The sequence below is a fragment of the Rana temporaria genome, chromosome 2, assembly GCF_905171775.1.
Source record: "Rana temporaria chromosome 2, aRanTem1.1, whole genome shotgun sequence".
NCBI classification, from domain to species: Eukaryota; Metazoa; Chordata; class Amphibia; order Anura; family Ranidae; genus Rana; species Rana temporaria.
Genome location: NC_053490.1, coordinates 452775197 through 452797456, shown reverse-complemented (window position 1 = coordinate 452797456; position 22260 = coordinate 452775197). Strand labels below are relative to the sequence as shown.

Sequence of the window (22260 nt, the reverse complement as noted above, 5' to 3'; positions counted from 1 at the left end):
GCTTATGAATTGCCAGATGACCTTAGCCAAGACCCACGTCAAAAATTAGATTTTAAAGTGCACCTGTCCTAGAAACCAGGGACATCAATAAGCCTCATAATTGCATTCTGCTGCACACAGTGCTGTGACCCCATCCAAGACCCATGCCAAATATGAGATTTTAAAAGTGCACCTGTCCTAGTAACCAGGGACATCAATGAGCTGCATTCTCAGGGAAAGTATTTTTGCCAGTAAAGTAGCAACAGTGTGAAGATGACAGGTGTAGATGATGATAACCCATTGCAGCCAATAAAAATAAATGCCATTTCAGTAATGCTCAGTCTACCGGGTGCTGTGGGATACTTCCATTTGCACATGAATATTCCTCTTTACAATTCCTTGTGGAATATTCCTGCTAATGAACAAACTGATGTAGTCATGTTTTCCAAAAACAGTTTAATTCCCATTTCATCTCCTGTCAGATCTTGTGGAGACCGTTTTCTTAGAACAGATCTTTTATCTAAAAAATCCTCTAGTGGTTGAATATTCCTAAAATTAACTGCCAGCACCAATATAAACATGAGGAATGCCTCAATTAAAAACACAATTTTTCCTCTGTATCTTGCCACAGCGACATGTATTACACGTGGTTGCAGTGCAGTCCGATTCACGAGAAGAGGGGGGGGGGGGGGCATTTGGCAGCGGTAAAGCCTGTAAAAAAAGTTTGCCACAATGCGACCAAAGAAATGTATACATGTCTGCTGGCAATATTAACTTGTTGGCGGGTGGAAAAATGTGAATCTTTACTGCCCCTCTGCGAGCGAGGCCCAACAGTATTATGTGCACATATTGCAACATGTACATGTGAGTCAGCCTAAATAATTTTTCGCCAAAAAACACATGTATGGCCATTTGGTTTTTAAGGCCTCATGCACACGGCTGCTCCCAAGCTGAACATTTTTGGGTCTTTTTCTTGCCAGAACCCCTGAATGTACCTCAATAAAAGTCTGTGTGACTATGCACACATAGGGGTTGATTTACTAAAGGCAAATCCACTTTGCACTACAAGTCGCTTTAGATTTGAGGGGGAAGCTCAGAAATGAGGGGAAAGGTCTGAAATGAGAGGGGAAAAAGCTCTGCTGATTTTATCATCCAATCATGTACAAGCAAACATTGTGTTTATTTCCCTTGCATGTCCCCCTCAGATCTACAGTGACTTCACTTCCAAGTGTACTTGTAGTGGAAAGTGAATTTGCCTTTTGTAAAATTACCCCCATAGACTTATAGAGGAGTGGAGCAGCAGCGTTTAGAGGTAACCTAAACTCCTTCTGAACACAAAAGAATCATGTTCAGGAGAGGAGCTTTTGGGCATAAAAAATAAATAAGCCAAATGTAGCCAAAAGGAGCCAAAGCGTGAGCCGCGTTTGGTGTTTAATAATTTCAATGGGCAGAATGAAATTAAAATTTTGAAAATAAAATGCCCAAAACACCAAACAGCTTGGCCTAGCTGCATTTTTAAAGCAGATTTTCTCCTGTCAGGAGAACTAGCATTTACAATAAACCAGTGTATGAGGCCTAAAGACTATAAAGTTCACATAAAATTTCAAGTCAAATTTTATTGTGTGTCAAACTGAATTTGTCATCCATTGTTAGCCCATATACACATCGTTCTCTATTTTCCCCACACAGGAAGCGTCCTTCATTGACCATTTAGATTGTTGGCAGGTTCGGCTGTTCACACATAAACATGAACGGTAGAGGTAGATTTGTGCTGAACGTGCAGAAAGTGATCCCCCATCGCCGTCTGCCTGATGCACAATCTCTGAATCCTGCACAGAAATGTATTAATCAGACTGACAAGTGTGTATAAAAGTGGCCCTGGGCAGGCAGGAAAGGGGCTGGGGGAGGTTTCCATCATACACGTGTGCAGGGAGCCATAGGAAAAAAAAACAGCTGCTGAATGAGCCCCCCTGCCTCCTCTCTCCTTATGATTATCCAACTCCTCCCTGTGTCAGTCACAGCGCAGCGACCATTGTGTGTCAGCCAAGTGGCACTTAATGAAGTCAGGGATTGAGAGGGGATGTTCATCAGACCCAAGATGAAGATGGGGGAGGGGCTGAATAAATGGCAATGGAGCTCTTATCTTCAACCCCATGCTTTTCCAATGAATTATGCAATCTACTTCACATACACACAGTATTATTAAGTACTGTGTAATGCCGAGATACCATCTCTCTACAGGTTTCATGTACACGGTGGACACATGGCTGAAAACATGAACATAACATTTCTGTAGAAGATCCTGCTCTATCTGCAGATACATTTATAATTTAAAAGGATACCAATAATAATAATAAAAAAAATAAAAAATAAAAACGCACAAGAGGAAGAGGCCAACCAAGCAGCTGGAGGAAGGTCGATCTGCAATAGCAATCTGTATACATTAGTTATCTGGGATGCATAAGAATTTTATAACCATGCCATTCTACAATCAATTATTCTATATCAGTTAATTCTATATCTATATGGATAGCCATCAATCAGCCTTTCAAGCAAAGGCTTTACAGTACAAATACAGAGCGGGCAGAGTAGGTCTACATCTACAAACATCAAGGACAGATTTTTTTTTTCCTCCCCTAGATGCCTTGGCTCCTGGCAAAAAAACAAAAAAACATGCCTAAAGCTTTCCTTTTGCATTTGGACCCATCAAGTATTTGGGTATTTATGCCAATGGGCAAATTATACATTTACTATGGCCACTGGAAGGAACACTCAAGCACTAAACACACCTAGGTGTATAGAAGCGTTTACATACGTTTAGGCACGTCAAGTGGTTTGTTTGTTTTGGCCAAAATCTCCTCTCCTGAACACAAATGTTTTTTTCCAGCCTGTAAATGCTCCTAATATGCATGTAAACGAGTAAAATGTGTATATGAATGCATAGGCTAACATAAAAGGCAAAAAAAAGGCTGCATCCCACAGGCACTGGCAAGACTGCATTGATCTCTTGTATCAAGTCTGCAGTCTCTGACCATCTCCTGTATCATGTCTGCTAGAGATGCACCAAATGGAAATTTTGCTGATAGTATTAGCAGTGTGTTCAAGTTTAAGTAGGAGATTGCAGTCTCTATCCAGATGTATTATATCTGCAGACTTCATTTTTCTTGAGCTTTTTTTTTTGTGCAAGAAAAGTGCCAATAATAAATTCATATTAATTTAAAATTGATGATACAAGTTGAATACAATACAATTATGTATAAAAATATAAAACATTTTTAAAAACTGTAAATTTCAGGAAAGTGCATCCTGAATTTTGGCACCAAAATTTTCATTTAGTGCATCCCTAGTGCTGATGGCTATAGCTGGCGCCAATGATCGTTCAGGCAAAACCCGACAGGCTGGTTGTATAGAAGTCGACTCGTAGATTGACTTCTTAACAACCAGTCTGCTCATGCATAGATCCAAATTAAGCCGGTCCCTGCTGATGCAGCCAAATTTCGATTTCATGTTTGGCCACCTTTACTTGTAGCTTGATGCCCTATGATCCAATAAGTACATGAGCGGTTTTTATAGGGTAATCATGCCTGATTTTTGGGGATATTTTGGTGTCCTGGAAGCCCACTAATTTCAATAGGATGCCTTAATGCAATGGTAGTTAATCGCATAACGCACGCTACTGCATTGCAGATGTGTACGCGGCCCCCCTATTAAATCATTTATACCTTTGCTTATACCTGCTACTGGCGAGTGGAAAATATCCAGGGATCAACAGAATTAAACAATGCCCCATCATTGTTAATAGTGGGAGGAATAGAGCCCCATTATTATTATCAGGGGGAGGAATAGAGCCCCATTATTAATATCAGGGGGAGGAATGGTACCCCTTTTTTGTTGTAGTGCTCCAAGGGCCTGATATAGCCAGGCAAAGGGCTGCAGTTTGGACATGCTCAATTTGTGTTTTTGGGCACAGCTTTCATTGTTCAGCCCCAAGCAGGGCCCTGGGCCTTCACTCTCCATAGTGAATAGAGATTATAAATAGATTGCGTAATAAGATTGAAACATGCGTAATCTAAATTGTGAGAGATGACGTGGAATTTGATCAAAAGGGGGCAATGCAAGACCCCCAGAACATGCTAGTGCAGTCAAGCTACTACACATCTTTCATTTGAAGGTCTGCCTCCAAAAATCCTCTTGCGACAAAATGGGGTTAATTAGGCATCAAAAGTCATCTGAAAGTTTCCAGCCTGCCCAGAAACAAGGGACGACAGGATCTGCTTACACAAAGCACACGGAGAAGGACGCTCTGGGATGAAAAAAAAAGGCTGTTAAAATGTGCAAATATTTGCTCAGGTTGAACTGTTTCGCATAACTTGAGCGGAACAAGCCGTAATAACAAGAACCTTCTGCAAGTACAGTAAGAGCCAAACTCAGAAAAACCACATATGAGCTGCACAATGCATTAAACATTCATAATCTCTCCGCTCAGCTTTATTAATAATCTCATGCAGAGTCAAGAATGTAAAGCTCCCCCCCTCCAGCAGAACTGGGATTTTAAAACACTCACGTGTGTTGTAATAAATGATATCACCACAACTACTGAACATTTCACATTACATTGGTAAAGGCTTAATGTTCATTTTGATGACCCATTAGAGGAATCCATACACGGTAGAGGATTGTTGTCTGAGCTAGCCAATTGTTCAGAGGAAACTTTGAAGTTTAACTTGAGGATCATGGAATATCCATTTCCGGCTGTTGTATTCAGAAGCTGCAGCACCTATGGCTGCCTGAATACAGGGGCCCAGATTCAGGTAGATCCGCGCAATATTTGCGTGGGCAAAGGGCAACGATTTTTGCTCTGCGCCCACGCAAATATTTCGATTTGCCCGCGATTCACGGAGCAGTAGCTCCGTAAATTGCGCGGGCGCTATGCTAATTAGCCCGGCGTAAGGGCGCCTAATGTAAATGATCCCGCCGGGGGCGGGAATCATTTAAATTAGGCGCGCTCCCGCGCCGAGCGAACAGCGCATGCTCCGTCGGGAAACTTTCCCGACGTGCATTGCGGCAAATGACGTCGCAAGGACGTCATTTGCTTCTAAGTGAACGTGAATGGCGTCCAGCGCCATTCACGAATCACTTACGTAAACGACGTGAAATTTAAATTTCACGAGCGGGAAGGGCGGCTATACTTTAGCATTGGCTGCCCCTGCTATTAGCAGGAGCAACCTTGCGCTAAAGTCGCCGTACGGAAACTCCGTACCTTGCGTGTGCAGGGCCCGCGCAACTTTTGTGAATCGGTGGTAGTATGCAATTTGCATACTATACGCCGATCACAATGGCCGCGCCCCCTAGCGGACAACGCAAGAATGCAGCCTGAGATATGAAGGCATAAGGAGGCTTATGTCTGTCATATCCTAGGCTGCAGTCCGCGTAGCGATGTTCCTGAATCAGGGGCATTCGCTACGCGGGAGCAAAACAGCTATTGCGCCGCGCAACCTATAGCTTCTTGAATCTGGGCCAGTGACTGCAAGATCAAATGCAATCGCTGTCTGGTCAATACGTTTCCACAAGGCTCAGTTAAAGGGGTTGTAAAGGTAAAATAGCTTTCTTTACCTTAGTGCAGTCCTCCTTCACTTACCTCATCCTTCCATTTTGCTTTTAAAATGTCCTTATTTCTTCTGAGAAATCCTCACTTCCTGTTCTTCTGTCTGTAACTCACCACCGTAATGCAAGGCTTTCTCCCTGGTGTGGAGTGTCGTGCTCGCCCCCTCCCTTGGACTACAGGACGTTCTATGTTGCAGATAGAGAAAGGAGCTGTGTTAGTGGGCGTCCTGACTCTCCTGTAGTCCAAGCGAGGGGGCGAGCACGACACTCCACACCAGGGAGAAAGCCTTGCATTACTGTGTGGAGTTACAGACAGAAGAACAGGAAGTGAGGATTTCTCAGAAGAAATAAGGACATTTAAAAGCAAAAATCGGAGGATGGAGGTAAGTGAAGGAGGACTGCACCAAGGTAAAGGAAGCTATTTAGGATTTGTTTACAACCCCTATAAGTCTTGAAATGACTTTGTTGAGCCAAGTTGTAATTGAAGGGCTAACCACAAATCGATTGCGAGTCATCTATGTCCAGCATTAAATTGTATTTGTGTTTCTTAGGGAAAGCTCCAATTGCTTTCTGTCCAGGCCAACTCCATCGCTGGGGTAGGAAACAATAGGAAATCTCACCAACAAGGACACAGAAAGCAATAAAAAAAAAAAAAAAAAACAAACACACACACACACACACACGACAGTATTTTTATAAATCTGACCAAAGACTGTACAATTATTCTTGACGTGCAAAATCTGGTGCAGCTCTGCACAGAAACCAATCCGCTTCCAGGTTTTATTGAACAAGCTCAAGTTAGAAGCCGATTGGCTACCATGCACAGCTGCACCAGATTCTGCGTGCTCCAGTTTTAGTAGATCTCCCCCCTTGTATTCTGACAGCCGGAATCCTACTACTATGGGATACTTCACTTTTCCTTAAAGGGTTTGATGCAGCCACTGTTTAGCTGACAGTTTTATGTCCAGTTACTTCAGATTAAAAAATGTTGGGCAGGAAGGCACCGACAGGGCCACCCTCAGCTTTAGGTTATTGATGAACCGAAATTTGCTTTGAGTATGGCCCGATTATCTGCGCACTGTTTGGAGAGATTTTCCTCACCTCCTGCCCTGGTGACCACCATCACAAGGACAGAAAGGAGGTCAGTTCTCTCCAACGAGGACTAATAATAGTTTCCACTAAACAGCTGGTTCATTCCGAACAACAGCCAATGCCTTGTTCACACGATCTGTTTTCCCGGCGGTAAAAAGTCTGCCGGGAAAACCTGAGAACCTGCTCTGTAACTTTTTCCCCCCCTACACACGACTGGGTTTCCCTACAGGAAAACTGCGGTGAGAGCTTTGGTCAGGAAACCTGGCCATGTGTATGCTCCACCGCAGTCTTTTCCCATAGGAAAACTGCCGGGAAAAAAGAGCCAGGTTCCCCCCGGCAGTTTTCCTGTCGGAAAAACTGCAATGGAGCATACGCACGGCCGGGATTCCCGGCCAAAAGCTCTCACGGCAGTTTTCCCAACAGGAAAACGGTCATGTGTACGAGGCATAAGGGGCATCTGTAGATACAAACAAGCTGTGCAGCTGTGACCAAAGTTAAACAATTCCCTTACTATAGGTGTAGACCATTTACATACCTCATGAAGCCTGACTAAAAAACTTCTAGGATGCTGCTAAGAGAAGTCTAGCTTTACTCTTCACTTTCACCATAGCAGGAGCAAACTCTCAACTGTGTTTGCTCAGAGCTACTGCCTGCATCAGGGGAGAGAGTTTACTACCTACACTTGAGTAGTTTTATGTTATTTTACCATTTTCAATAAATCTATGTTGGATAATGCACTAGGCCAATGCGCTTTCTGTTTTTATCCATTTTCCACAGAGTTCTGAAGACAACCCCAGTCCTAGAGGGCAGCAAGGCTGTGCAGCATTATCCACCTGCGATTATAAAGTCCTCTTCCGATCCGCACCAGCACACCGGTGCACAGCAGAATATCGTTGTTGCTGTTCATGAGGTATGTAAATTCCCTACACCTATAGTAAGATTATTCAACTTTGGTGAACAGGCATCATATCTACAGACATCCCTCATCTACATAGTTCATCTTTACCAAAAAAAAAAATGCCTAACCCTTTAATGAGACTAAAATGCAGGTTTTAAGTCCGATAAACCTTTCCTATGGCTGGCCATACATTATACAGTCTTCTTGTGCAACTAGTCTTCAGATTTACTAAAACCATATTAATACGAGGTCAAACCTAAACACAAACACAAGGTAAAGCTAAAGGAAATTTAATAAAATAAATAAAATGTATCATGTATGGTCAGTTTAAAGCGGGAGTTCACCCGAAAAAAATTTTTTAACATTAGATTTAGGCTAATTAAGGGGAGCAGAAACGGGTATTTTTTTTAAAATCAATGCCGTACTTACCGTTGTAGAGATAGATGTTCTCCCGCCGCTTACAGGTATGATCTTCGGGACTGGGCGTTCCTATTTGATTGACAGCCTTCCGACGGTCGCATACAGCGCGTCACCAGTTGCCGAAAGAAGCCGAACGTCGGTGCGGCTCTATACAGCGCCTGCGCATCGACGTTCGGCTACTTTCGGAAACTCGTGACGCGCTGTATGCGACGGTCTGAAGGCTGTCAATCAAATAGGAACGCCCAGTCCTGCAGCCCATACCCGGAAGCGGCGGGAGAACATCTATCTCTACAACGGTAAGTACGGCATTGATTTTAAAAAAAAATACCCGTTTCTGCTCCCCTTAATTAGCCTAAATCTAATGTTAATTTTTTTTGGTGAACCTCCACTTTAAGAAAACGTATGGAAGCTGTCATCGCTGACCTCCTTCCGAAGGGGGATAAAATCTAGCTATTAGGCAAACCCTGTGCTATGAATGCTTCCTGGGTCTCTGACACAATAGTATGCAGATCAGGCAAGTCAGACTTCTTTTCTGCCTACACGTTCCAGGTCAGCATAACGGCTAGCATATGCAGAATAGGAAGTCATGGAAAAGCGATCGGTATTATGTTGTAGGTGGATTGGCCGCCTGGTTCATTTGTCCAGTCCTGGATTAGGGTCACATAAAGCATTACAAAAGATACAAAGGAAAGCAGCTGCAACTTCCTCTTTCATTTACATTCAGGTGTTTTTATAGAATAGGCTGAACCTGCAGGACTGGTCTGCTGGAGCCTTATTAGGTTACTTTGTAATGCAGTTCTAAAAACATTCCCAGTGAGGGATATTTAAAAAGCCTGTTCAAAAACTGCAGGCGACAGCTGATCATGCTGACCACTTGACACGAGAGCCACTGTACTGCACAGCAGAGTCCTATCTCCAACCTCTCAGACGAGTACATGGCTCCTATGACTCCCTTCTAGTTGAAGTAGTCTTTGCACCAAACAAGTATTTTCCGTCAAATCTCAACACACAATTGACAGCCTGTAAGAATTATCGCTGTGTGAGATCACCTTGAATGCTGACAAGTTCCCTCTGGTGGCTGCAATGAGTGTTCAGCAAGGACAACGATAATAGAACAGACTGGCACAGCGCATGGAGGAAACTGAACTGTTCCCAGCTACTGCAGAGCATTTCCTCAATAGAAATGTTTATTATATTTCCACACACTTAAGGCTACAATCACACACGCCTCCTGCGTTGGGTTTTAAATAAATGCCGAAGTATAAAAACACACTTCACACTTCCCAGAGCAAAGTTCTCCTGTGATCAGATTTCTCTTTCCTCTAAACATGGCTACACTGAGTGTGCCCAAATGTAGGTAAAGGCACAGTGAAAAGTAGGCCTCTCAGTTACCCAGACATTGTAAATCCCAGCGCATTTCCCCCTCCCGGAGAGCCCAGGTGCTGCATACAGCCCCCCACAGACATAAGTGTCTGGTTAAGCCTAGGTTCACATTGGAGCGATTTCTCATTCAATTTGAGAGATCAAAATCGCATGACAAGTCTCAGCCTATTGGAGGTAATGGCACAATTTCCGGTGGGACAACGATTTTGCAGCGCCACACTGATTTGCAAAAGTAGTTACTGTACTACTTTTGTTGATTTCAGGTGCAATTTCAATAATCATCTGTGGCTGTGCATGAAGTCACACAGATGTCTATCAAGTAGCAGCTGAAATCGCGCCGACCTTGCTACTTTGAAATTGTGCTACTTCAAGTGAAGTAGCATCAATGTGACGCAGAGCATACAGTAGGTCAGGGACATGGTGCAAATGTAAACACAAAGATAGAATTTTGTATCTTAAAATATGCCCATTTGCTATACTCGCGTTTGCCCATGGACTGGCATATACTTACAGTAAATGTATGAAAACCTTGCGCTATAGACTAAATGTGCAAAAGAATTAAATAATTACAGCTGCTCCCCTTGAAGTATAGACAATGCTATCTTGAGTGATTGTAAACAGTGGAAGGGGGTGCCAGTGATAAAGTGCTATAAACATAATCTGTAAACAAACACATGTGAAAAGTATAAATGTTAGAATAATAAGAACAGTCCTTCAAAAGTCCATAAACGCTTCAGTGATATATTGCCAAATCATAACACCATCACCATAAAGGCAGTAGTCTCTGCAGATTACACCCAATGTGTCCGATTAATATTTTCTACTCACCAGAAGGATATGACCTCTATAGTTAAAAAGGTCAGACAAGCTTGGTTTGTCGGTCTTTGGACTTGCTTGGCTATCAGTAGAGATGGAACAGAAAATCTTTAGGCATAGAACCTCCACTCTACCATGGTAACCCATAAAAGCCAAAATATATAAAAAAGGTACCATAGCGTAAAATTGTTTATTAAAATGCCATAAAAAACAAAGTTACAAAGCGTCTTTTCCCGGCACTGAGGATAACCGCATATGACACTAGGCAGGAACCATCAGCCGCCCAGCCTGCGCTCATGGGTCAGCGTGCGTTCCATTGCCGTATGGAGAAAAACTGGAAGATCGGGAACCGGAAGTGACGTGACCAAAATCTGCCTCAACGTATGCTTCGTTTTGCAACGTCATCAGGAAGCCCTTCCGTACATCGAGGCGCATTCCGGTCACGTGACTTTCGGATCTCGAACTCCAGTTTATCTCCATACGGCAGTGGAATGAACGCAGGCCAGGCGGCTGATGGTTCCTGCCCAGTGTCATATGCGATTTATCCTCAGAGCCAGAAGAAGGCACTTTTGAATGGCAGCAGGCACTTTGTAACTTTTTTTTTGGCATTTTAACAATTTTACGCTATGGTACTTTTTTTTTTTTTTTTTTTGTATTTTAGCTTTTAATATCGTGCAAGTTCAGCTGAAATCTGTGCGGGGTCCTGCACAGATGTCTATACAAATCGCACACCGAAGTACAGGAACTACTTTTGGGAATCGATGCAGCGCCGCAAAGTCGGATTCGGACAGTGCCATTTCCGGCAACAGCTACCGATTTGGCATGTCAAATCACCCAATGTGATCCAAGGCTTCAGGGCTTGTGGCTTTGCACCTTCTCCTTGATTAATTTACTCCGTGGGGACAGTTTGTACAGTGGCTCAAATACCATTAACAAAACGACTGCATGTCGCTTTAAATCTTATAACCATTTATTACAACAAAGATATAAATCAAACTCACATTTGTTTGTGCACAAGTCTGGTGCACTACAGTAGAATTTCTGCATCCAAAACTCTCTCCTGTTGCTTCCTGTGCCTACGTCCTGGCTCCACCCTATGCGTGTTGTCAGTGTCACACGACTTCCTCAGGGGTACCCCAGAGAAATGATGCAGCTGGATACTGTTATGAGCGGTACTCACATTTAGAGCTATATACATTCAGGTACATATGCTCCAAACATGGAACTCCTGCAATTGGGGCATTCTTCACCGAACGCACATGGCCATAAATGTTAGACCACTTGGAGCAGAGTCCAGCTGCCACATTCAGCGATTGTAAAAGCAACCATGCAGGTGAAAACAAGTGCACTCCTCCCCAATTTCCATGAGGAAATTGTGTAAGGGTGGTTCCACTATATGACAAAATGAGAAATAACATTAAACAACCCACAATACAGCAACAACTTCAGAAGCTCTGTGATGTGAGGAATCATCAGCCCTCACTATACACACACCTTTAAATCCAACCATACAACTCCAAAGAAAAGCAAGGCCTCCCATCCCCCAGGCACTACTTCCTGCTCAGGCAACAATTCTACTAATTGCCTATTGTGTGTATTTAGCTGTTTACTTTCAGTGGCAAATAAACTTGTAAATCAAAGTGACCCTTCACCTGTACACGCTGGATGTAGCGGCTACTTCGCAAATCCATTCACAGGGAGCTACGAGATCTGCTACTTTTTGACCTGCAAATGACAGACTCCTTTACTGATAATAAACAGGTAGGCTTTTTTTTTTTTAAGAGAATAAACACAAACCCGCACAGGTATGTGACTGCACATGGCCTTCTAAAAATAGAAAGATCATACGTCGCTGGAAGGCGTTTCGATAACATCTCAATAAAACAAAGGTGCGTCAAGGTGTGGAAAACACCCAACGACAGTGATATAAACTGCAATCATGATATTGAACGTACAACCACATACATCCAATAAAAAGGGGACATCTGACTGGCTACTTCACTTTTCCATGAAGGGTTTGATGTTGTAGAACAGGGGTCTCCAAACTTTCTAAAACAAAATGGGCCTTGCTGTTTTTCAGAATTTAGGGGGGGGCCAGACTGTGGCCATTGGAAATAGAAAATGTCGCAGCATCGGTGGGAATAAACAATGCCCCATTGCTGGTGTCACTGGGAGGAACAGTGTCCCTTCACTGGGAGTAGCCATGCCCCATTGCTGGTGTCACTGAGAGGAACTGTGCTGGTGTCACTGGGAGGAACCGTGCCCCATTTCTGGTGTCACTGGGAGGAACAGTTTCCCTTCACTGGGAGTAGCCATGCCCCATTGCTGGTATCACTGGGAGGAACTGTGCCCTATTTCTGGTGTCACTGGGAGGAACAGTGTCCCTTCACTGGGAGTAGCCATGCCCCATTGCTGGTGTCACTGAGAGGAACTGTGCTGGTGTCAGAGAATGAAATATTTCCCTAAGGGCTGGAACAAAGCAAGCATAAGGCTACATCCGGTCCCTGGGCTGCAGTTTGGTAATACTGTTGTAGAAGGACCTTTTGCCAAACTGGTGCCAGAGGATAAAATATTGCCCCGAGGTATAAAAGCAAGCCAAGAGCCACATCCTGTGCCCAGGCCGCAGTTTGGAGGCCACTGTTGTAGAAGGACCTTTTGGCAAACATACTAATATGCCACTTGATGGCTATTCAGATAACAAACCTTTTTTTTTTTTACAGCAATCGTGATGCAAAACCCATGTGATAGACCATGCAGTATTCACAGGATACATTGTTGTCATTTAATGACATTTCATTTCAGTGTCCTTGCATAACGCTTCATGCTGGAGTTGGCATTTCCCATCTCAGAGCACGTTACTGGGTTCATTTAAGGTACAGAGCAGCCAAACATTTTACTAAAATGTGATGCCAGTCACCACTACCTGTAGCACCTACATTCACACTGTACTCCCTGCGTTTAGGTTAAGTTAAGAAATGATCTGGGAAGTATGAACAAACTTAGCATGTACTCGTCCGTAATGAAAGTACCGGTCATATGGCAGAAAGATCCAGAGTAAAGACACACTAAATGGTAAATAAAGTGCTTGTGTGTACTTGCGTATGGATGCACGAATGTCCTTATAGCGTGCATGTTCATGGGTTTAAGGGATTACTCACACAGGTGTCTAAAACACAGTGTATAGGTTTTGTACAGTTCTAAACTCAGCACTATAGGAATCAATAGGGCCACACAGACAAGCTGCATCTACAAATGAAAATGTGCACAGCATTTAGAAAGTGTGAAAAAAATAAAGTAGGACACCGCTGTGCCTGGAGCCGTACATATCTGCAGATATTCCACGTGGAAAGACGTATATGCATACATGCGTAAAGCCACTTAAAGAATTGTATGTCTTCAATCGAGATGAATAAAAAAAATAATTATAATAAAAACGCACTGGATTGCATCACAAAACCCACATGCTGAAGATACTGTATGCATTTGCCCATGTGAATGAGCCCTACACGTGGAAACTACTGACCACATCTGAATGCAGCACAAGTTTATGCATCTTTACATATAGAAAACAGAACTGCGCTCAGATCTGTAAAGAAAAACACACACACACACACACACACACACACACACACACACAAAAAATAAAAAAAAATAAAACGCAACATTAAGAAGGTCTGCGTTTTCATGGCTGTGTGCATGACTCCTAATGCTTCCTAGATCAGGTTCTCCTGTGTTGATATGAAGTTACTCACACATGCGTTTAGACATGCACAGAGTATCTAATCTGACCCTGGATGCATAGAATGGATGCACCTAAAAGACCTCACATGGTGAGCTATACCAGTTCAATTCATCACAAGCATATATGTGCATTTAGAAAAAAACGCAGGTTTGTCAATGCCAGGGTGTATGAGGCCTTACTGGGTTCACTTAAGGCACAGGGCACCAGCAAGTTACCGACACCAATGGACATTGCATCATTTGGTATACTGGAATCTGATGGCAAAGCACTTTTTGCACAACACAATCATTGTCGCTACATTTAGCACCTTCCACATAAAGAAACATTTCTTCCCGTTTCCCAAATGAAAGGATCATGAACAACGTTTCCATGGAATACACAAGAGCTTCACACAGCCAAGCAGAGCAAATCCCCGCAGACTGGCATCTAGGCTGGCGTGTTGATGTCAGACGGAGCCGGTATACGTTGGGGAATCAGTCTAGCAACCCAGATGAGGTTTTTGGCAGTTTTACAAGCTGAGGACACTGCAAATCCTCCAGACTGGAAGAGGCAGAAGGGATCTGAACAAAGGATTAAGTTGAAGGACATGCACAGCCCCTTGCTGTAGACATGATTCCTCCAACAGCTTCATCACACCTATCTCCCCCCCAATGTACAGTCCCCTCCGCTTCACATTCACTTTTCTGTCTTCTGTTTGTTGACAACCAGCAACAACAACACAAAACAATGAGAGCTGCCCCTCCATTCACATCTCTTCCTTGTACTGGAGGTGACATTCAACCACAACCAGTAGAGCAGCTTCAGGAGCCGAGAGAGAGAGAGAGCACAGAAAGGCCATTCTCTATACACACTATTTACATCCAATAGATGCTACATTTGCATTCACTGTACACAATATTTACATTTACTGTACACAATATTTACATTCACTATACACAACATTTACAGTCAGGAGCAGCATTGAGGAAACCCTCCAACAGGTTTGTTTTGAGTCCATAAATTAATTGCAAAAGACATTCTGATTAAACAATATCTACATCCAATAAGAAGAAAAGAAAAACGCAGTTTACTGGTCCTTAGAAATGGCGGCTGCATTATTTTTCTTTTTTTTTTACGCTCAATACATTTTCTGCAAGCACATTTAGATCCTGCCAGAACTCATCACCCTTCCCATACATTCAACATTCTCTCTGGTTTTGTATTGGTAGCGATAGAACAACTCCCCTCTAAGTCCTGGAAATAAGTAGACAGGGAGGTCAAGGTAGAAGCCTAGGGTGACAACGCTTCTTAGGTTCAGTGTGGTGGAGTTAGCGTTGTCACCCGAGGACAGGAAGTGTGTAAGACAGGGAGGTCAAGGTAGAAGCCTAGGGTGACAACGCTTCTTAGGTTCAGTGTGGTGGAGTTAGCGTTGTCACCCGAGGACAGGAAGTGTGTAACTGGCAGGATCAGCAGGTGAAAAATAAAAAGAACAAAGTCTGAGGCTGGATTCACACAGATGTGCAGGTACGTGCCTGGGGTCTGCTGCGTCCCTGTTCACTGGTTTAGGTGCAAATCAGGTCTGAATTTTTGCCTGAATTTGGACCTCCCGACCACGACATCATCTGCCTGGAGTTTGCATGTTCTCCCTGTGCCTGCGTGGGTTTCCTCCGGGTACTCCGATTTCCCCCTACACTCTAAACACATGCTGGTAGGTTAACCTGATCCTGTCTAAATTGGCCCATGCACGTCGGCACCCTTCGGGGTAAGACCGCGCTATATCAAGATACCTCTCAACTCAACCTAAATCGGACGCACAGGACAGTTTTTGAATGCGGACCACGGCCGCCCTGGAGCTGTGTGAACTGGCTCCATTTAGAGCTGGTCACACTCGCCTGTTATGTGAATTGGATACGGGGAAACCTTGGGTTTCAGGGGTCTCAAATTGGTGACCCTCCAGCTGTTGCAAAACTACAAGTCCCATCATGGCTCTGCCTGTGGGAGTCATGCTTGTAACGGTCAGCCTTGCAATGCCTCATGGGACTTGTAGTTTTGCAACAGCTGGAGGGCCACCAGTTTGAGACCCCTGGGATATATTTTAAAGTGGACCTCCACCCACTGGAAGAACTTTTCCTTCCCGTTCTTCATTTTCAGACCCCCCTGTTCCTGCAGCCCAATTACCTAGGCGAGAATGATGCAAGGACCAATGCCTTATCTGGGATGTTTATATCAGACCTCCTAGGCGCATGCGTGGACGTGGCACTGGCCAAGAATTAGGGACCTGTGGCATGTCTGGACACTTGATTCCACGCAAATGATGGTCTCTATAGGATCCTAAATGCCCCAAACCAGCGGAATACCCCCACACATGGGCAGACATGACTCCAAACCTGCGGCACATCTGCGCACACGCAGGATAGTTAAAGATGGTGGCATGGTAGTGGTCGGGTGCCTCTTTAAGAAAATCTGGTGAGATGGCAGTGTGCAGCCAGGTCGGGCAGTGCAGGTCAGCCAGTGTGCAGCCAGCTCAGACAATGTGCAGCCAGCTCAGACAGTGTGCAGCCAGCTCAGACAGTGTGCAGCCAGCTCAGACAGTGTGCAGCCAGTGTCCAGCCAGCTCAGACAGTGTGCAGCCAGCTCAGACAGTGTGCAGCCAGCTCCCAGCCAGCTCAGACAGTGTGCAGCCAGCTCAGACAGTGTGCAGCCAGCTCAGACAGTGTGCAGCCAGCTCCCAGCCAGCTCAGACAGTGTGCAGCCAGCTCCCAGCCAGCTCAGACAGTGTGCAGCCAGCTCAGACAGTGTGCAGCCAGCTCAGACAGTGTGCAGCCAGCTCCCAGCCAGCTCAGACAGTGTGCAGCCAGCTCAGACAGTGTGCAGCCAGCTCAGACAGTGTGCAGCCAGTGTCCAGCCAGCTCAGACAGTGTGCAGCCAGTGTCCAGCCAGCTCAGACAGTGTGCAGCCAGCTCAGACAGTGTGCAGCCAGCTCAGACAGTGTGCAGCCAGTGTCCAGCCAGCTCAGACAGTGTGCAGCCAGCTCAGCCAGTGTGCAGCCAGCTCAGCCAGTGTGCAGCCAGTGTCCAGCCAGCTCAGACAGTGTGCAGCCAGCTCAGCCAGTGTACAGTCAGCTCAGCCAGTGTCCAGCCAGCTCAGACAGTGTGCAGCCAGCTCAGCCAGTGTACAGTCAGCTCAGCCAGTGTCCAGCCAGCTCAGCGTACAGTCAGCTCAGCCAGTGTCCAGCCAGCTCAGCCAGTGTCCAGCCAGCTCAGCGTACAGTCAGCTCAGCCAGTGTCCAGCCAGCTCAGCCAGTGTCCAGCCAGCTCAGCGTACAGTCAGCTCAGCCAGTGTCCAGCCAGCTCAGCCAGTGTACAGTCAGCTCAGCCAGTGTACAGCCAGCTCAGCCAGTGTACAGTCAGCTCAGCCAGTGTACAGTCAGCTCAGCCAGTGTCCAGCCAGCTCAGCCAGTGTCCAGCCAGCTCAGCCAGTGTGCAGCCAGCTCAGCCAGTGTGCAGCCAGCTCAGCCAGTGCAGTCAGTGTACAGGGGGTCCAATGAAGAGGACCTGTCACCCCTATGCTGGTCTTACCTGAGGAACTCCTGCAGACAGGTGTCACAGAAGCGGTGGCCACAGGTGGAGACCTGGACCGGCTCCCTCATCGCCTTCCCGCACAGCGGACACTGGAACTTGCGGCGGAGCTTCTCCAGGAACTTGTAGTCATAGCCCGGCATGGTGTCTGGGAGCACAGCGGAGGAGGGGGATCCGGGATCGTACGGCCAAGGTCGCCTGTGTCACCGCAATCCAGGGACATGTAAGGGGAGGAGGCCGGCTCCCCGGAGCATAGAGAGGACACAGCGGGGACAGATCACTCCGCTCACCGCCGCTTGTCTGTGCGGTGACTGGATCTGTCTGCTCCGGCAAGGTAGATGAGACTGCCTGAGCCCCTCCTATGTACAGCCGGGGAGGAGAGAACAGCAACAGCGCCGCCCTCCTCCGACATGTGCAGCTGCAACATAGACAGGAGACGGCACAATGGAGGGGACTGACACCAGGGGGAGAATGTCACTATAGGAGCAGAATTATGTCACTATAAGAGGAGAATGTCACCATAGGAGCAGAATTATGTCACTATAAGAGGAGAATGTCACTAAAGGAGCAGAATTATGTCACTATAAGAGGAGAATGTCACCATAGGAGCAGAATTATGTCACTATAAGAGGAGAATGTCACCATAGGAGGAGAATTATGTCACTATAAGAGGAGAATGTCACCATAGGAGCAGAATTATGTCACTATAAGAGGAGAATGTCACCATAGGAGGAGAATTATGTCACTATAGGAGGAGAATGTCACCATAGGAGGAGAATTATGTCACTATAAGAGGAGAATGTCACTAAAGGAGGAGAATGTCACTATAAGAGGAGAATGTCACTATAGGAGGAGAATGTCACTATAGGAGGAGAATGTCACTATAAGAGGAGAATGTCACTAAAGGAGGAGAATGTCACTATAAGAGGAGAATGTCACTATAGGAGGAGAATGTCACTATAAGAGGAGAATGTCACCATAGGAGGAGAATGTCACTAAAGGAGGAGAATGTCACCATAGGAGGAGAATTATGTCACTATAAGAGGAGAATGTCACCATAGGAGGAGAATTATGTCACTATAAGAGGAGAATGTCACCATAGGAGGAGAATGTCACTAAAGGAGGAGAATGTCACTAAAGGAGGAGAATTATGTCACTATAAGAGGAGAATGTCACTAAAGGAGGAGAATGTCACCATAGGAGGAGAATTATGTCACTATAAGAGGAGAATGTCACTAAAGGAGGAGAATGTCACCATAGGAGGAGAATGTCACCATAGGAGGAGAATGTCACCATAGGAGAATTATGTCACTATAAGAAAGAGAATGTCACTAAAAGAGGAGAATGTCACCATAGGAGGAGAATCATGTCACTATAAGAGGAGAATGTCACTAAAGGAGGAGAATTATGTCACTATAGGAGGAGAATGTCACCATAGGAGGAGAATTATGTCACTATAAGAGGAGAATGTCACTATAAGAGGAGAATTATGTCACTATAAGAGGAGAATGTCACTAAAGGAGGAGAATGTCACCATAGGAGGAGAATTATGTCACTATAAGAGGAGAATGTCACTAAAGGAGGAGAATGTCACTATAAGAGGAGAATGTCACCATAGGAGGAGAATGTAACCCGGATCTATAGGAGGAGAATGTGACTAGAGTAGAATGTCACTATAAGAGAATGTCACCCGGATCTATAGGAGGAGAATGTCACTATAAGAGAATGTCACCCGGATCTATAAGAGGAGAATGTCACTATAGGAGGAGAATGTCACTATAAGAGAATGTCACCCGGATCTATAGGAGGAGAATGTCACCCGGATCTATAGAGGAGAATGTCACTATAAGAGAATGTCACCCGGATCTATAGGAGGAGAATGTCACCCGGATCTATAGAGGAGAATGTCAAGCTGATCTATGAAGGAGAATGTCACCCCCGATCTATGAGGAGAATGTCACCCCAATCTATAAGAGGAGAATGTCACCCCCGATCTTTAGAGAAGAATGTCACCCAGATCTATAAGAGGAGAATGTCACCCAGATCTATAGAGGAAAATGTCACCCCGATCTATAAGAGGAGAATGTCACCCTGATCTATAGAGGAGAATGTCACCCCGATCCATAAGAGGAGAATGTCACCCTGATATATAGAGGAGAATGTCACCCCGATCTATAGGAGGACAATGTCACCCTGATCTATAGAGGAGAATGTCACCCCGATCTATAAGAGGAGAATGTCACCCCGATCTATAAGAGGAGAATGTCACCCTGATCTATAGAGGAGAATGTCACCCCGATCCATAAGAGGAGAATGTCACCCTGATATATAGAGGAGAATGTCACCCCGATCTATAGGAGGACAATGTCACCCTGATCTATAGAGGAGAATGTCACCCCGATCTATAAGATGAGAATGTCACCTGGATCTATAAGAGGAGAATGTCACCCCGATCTATAAGAGGAGAATGTCACCTGATCTATAAGAGGAGAATGTCACCATGATCTATAGAGGAGAATGTCACCCCAATCTATAAGAGGAGAATGTCCCCCGATCTATAAGAGGAGAATGTCACCCCGATCTATAAGAGGAGAATGTCACCCCGATCTATAAGAGGAGAATGTCACCCTGATCTATAGAGGAGAATGTCACCCTGATCTATAGAGGAGAATGTCACCCCGATCTATAAGATGAGAATGTCACCTGGATCTATAAGAGGAGAATGTCACCCCGATCTATAAGAGGAGAATGTCACCTGATCTATAAGAGGAGAATGTCACCCCGATCTATAAGAGGAGAATGTCACCCTGATCTATAGAGGAGAATGTCACCCCGATCTATAAGATGAGAATGTCACCTGGATCTATAAGAGGAGAATGTCACCCCGATCTATAAGAGGAGAATGTCACCCCGATCTATAAGATGAGAATGTCACCCTGATCTATAGAGGAGAATGTCACCTGATCTATAGGAGGAGAATGTCACCTGATCTATAAGAGGAGAATGTCACTCCGATCTATAAGAGGAGAATGTCACCCCGATCTATAAGATGAGAATGTCACCCCGATCTATAAGAGGAGAATGTCCCCCCGATCTATAAGAGGAGAATGTCACTCCGATCTATAAGAGGAGAATGTCACCCCGATCTATAAGATGAGAATGTCACCCTGATCTATAAGATGAGAATGTCACCCTGATCTATAGAGGAGAATGTCACCCCGATCTATAAGAGGAGAATGTCACCAGGATCCATAAGATCATCACAGACAATATAGCAAATTAGTAATTTTTTATTTTAGCCAATATTTATACTGCTACGTATCTTTGGTAAAAAAATACCCCAAATCAGTGGATATTATTTGGTCTGTGTGAAAGTTATAGAGTCTATAAGCTATGGTGCCAATCATTGAAAATTGATCACACCTGAAGTACTGAAGTCCCAACTCATTTCTTGAGACCCCAACAAGCCAGAAAAGTACAAATACCCCCCAAATGACACTTTTTTGTAAAGTAGACATTCCAAAGTATTTTGTAAGAGGCGTAGTGATTTTTTTTAAGTTGTAATTTTTTCCTACAATTCTTTGCAAAATGAAGATTATTTTGTTTTTCACAAAATTGTCATATTAACAGGTTTTTCTCACAAACAGCATTTGCATACCACACATTACACACCAAAACACATTCTACTACTCCCACATGTGTGAGACTTTTACACAGCCTGGTCACACATACCTCCCAACTGTCCCTGATTTCGAGGGACTGTCCCTGATTTGGAGCAATGTCCCTCTTTCCCTCATTCTCCTCATTTGTCCCTCATTTTGGTCTGATCTATATAGATGTATATAAAATTTACTTTTTATCCATCAAAAAGTGTTTCCCAGTGCTAAATGTTTCATCTGATTTCTAAATTGCTGCATTTGTAAATTCCAAAAGCCAATATAAAGAAATCTTAGTGGTAAAAAAAGCACTTGTGGCTTTAACCAATCTTATTTTTTTGTACAATTCTCCTTTAAGGGGGCGTGGCAAGGGGTGTGTCCTATGCCTGCAAACTTTTGCTGATAGGTGTCCCTCATTTCCATCTCAGAAAGTTGGGAGGTATGTGGCCACATGCAGAGGTCCAACATGCAGGGAGCACCATCACGTGTTAGGCCTCGTACACACGGGCAAACATGTCCGATGAAAAGGGTCCGCTCTGTTTTCATCGGACATGTCCGCTCTGAGATTTTGGTCTGATGGTTGTACACACCATCAAACCAAAATCCCCACGGACAGACAGCACGGTGACGTGGCGGCGACGATGACGCGGCGACGTGCGCGAACCCGGAAGTTCAATGCTTCCACGCATGTGTCGAATCACTTCGATGCCATGCGCGGGTTCTCGGGCCAGCGGACATGTCCGATGAGTCGTACTGACCATCGGACATGTCCGACGGACAGGTTTCCAGCGGACATGTTTCTTAGCATGCTAAGAAACATTTGTCCGCTGGAAACCTGTCCGCTCGGCCGGAAAATTGTCCGGTCGGCCCTACACACGACTGAACATGTCCGCGGAAACTGGTCCGCGGACCAGTTTCAGCGGACATGTTCGGTCGTGTGTACAAGGCCTTATAGGGACATACAGGTAAATTACACATATCATTTCTTGACTACTGCTTGCAATTTTGAGGGCCCTGGAGCACCAGGACAAAGGAAACACACAAAAAATTACCCCATTTTGGAAAGCAAACACCCCAACGTATTTTCTATGAGACATAATGAGTCTTTTGAAC

At 44.8% G+C, this 22260-nt stretch overlaps 1 protein-coding gene across 1 annotated transcript in view; it reads right to left on the bottom strand.

The window, feature by feature from the left end:
- TRAF4 (TNF receptor associated factor 4) overlaps positions 1–17853 on the bottom strand; it is a 60513-nt gene extending 42660 nt beyond the window's left edge. Inside the window, exon 1 of the mRNA XM_040338527.1 lies at positions 17492–17853. Coding sequence (XP_040194461.1) covers positions 17492–17634 — 143 coding nt within the window. The 5' untranslated portion in view covers positions 17635–17853. The remainder of the gene's footprint in view (positions 1–17491) is intronic.
- Between the last annotated feature and the right edge of the window lie 4407 nt (positions 17854–22260).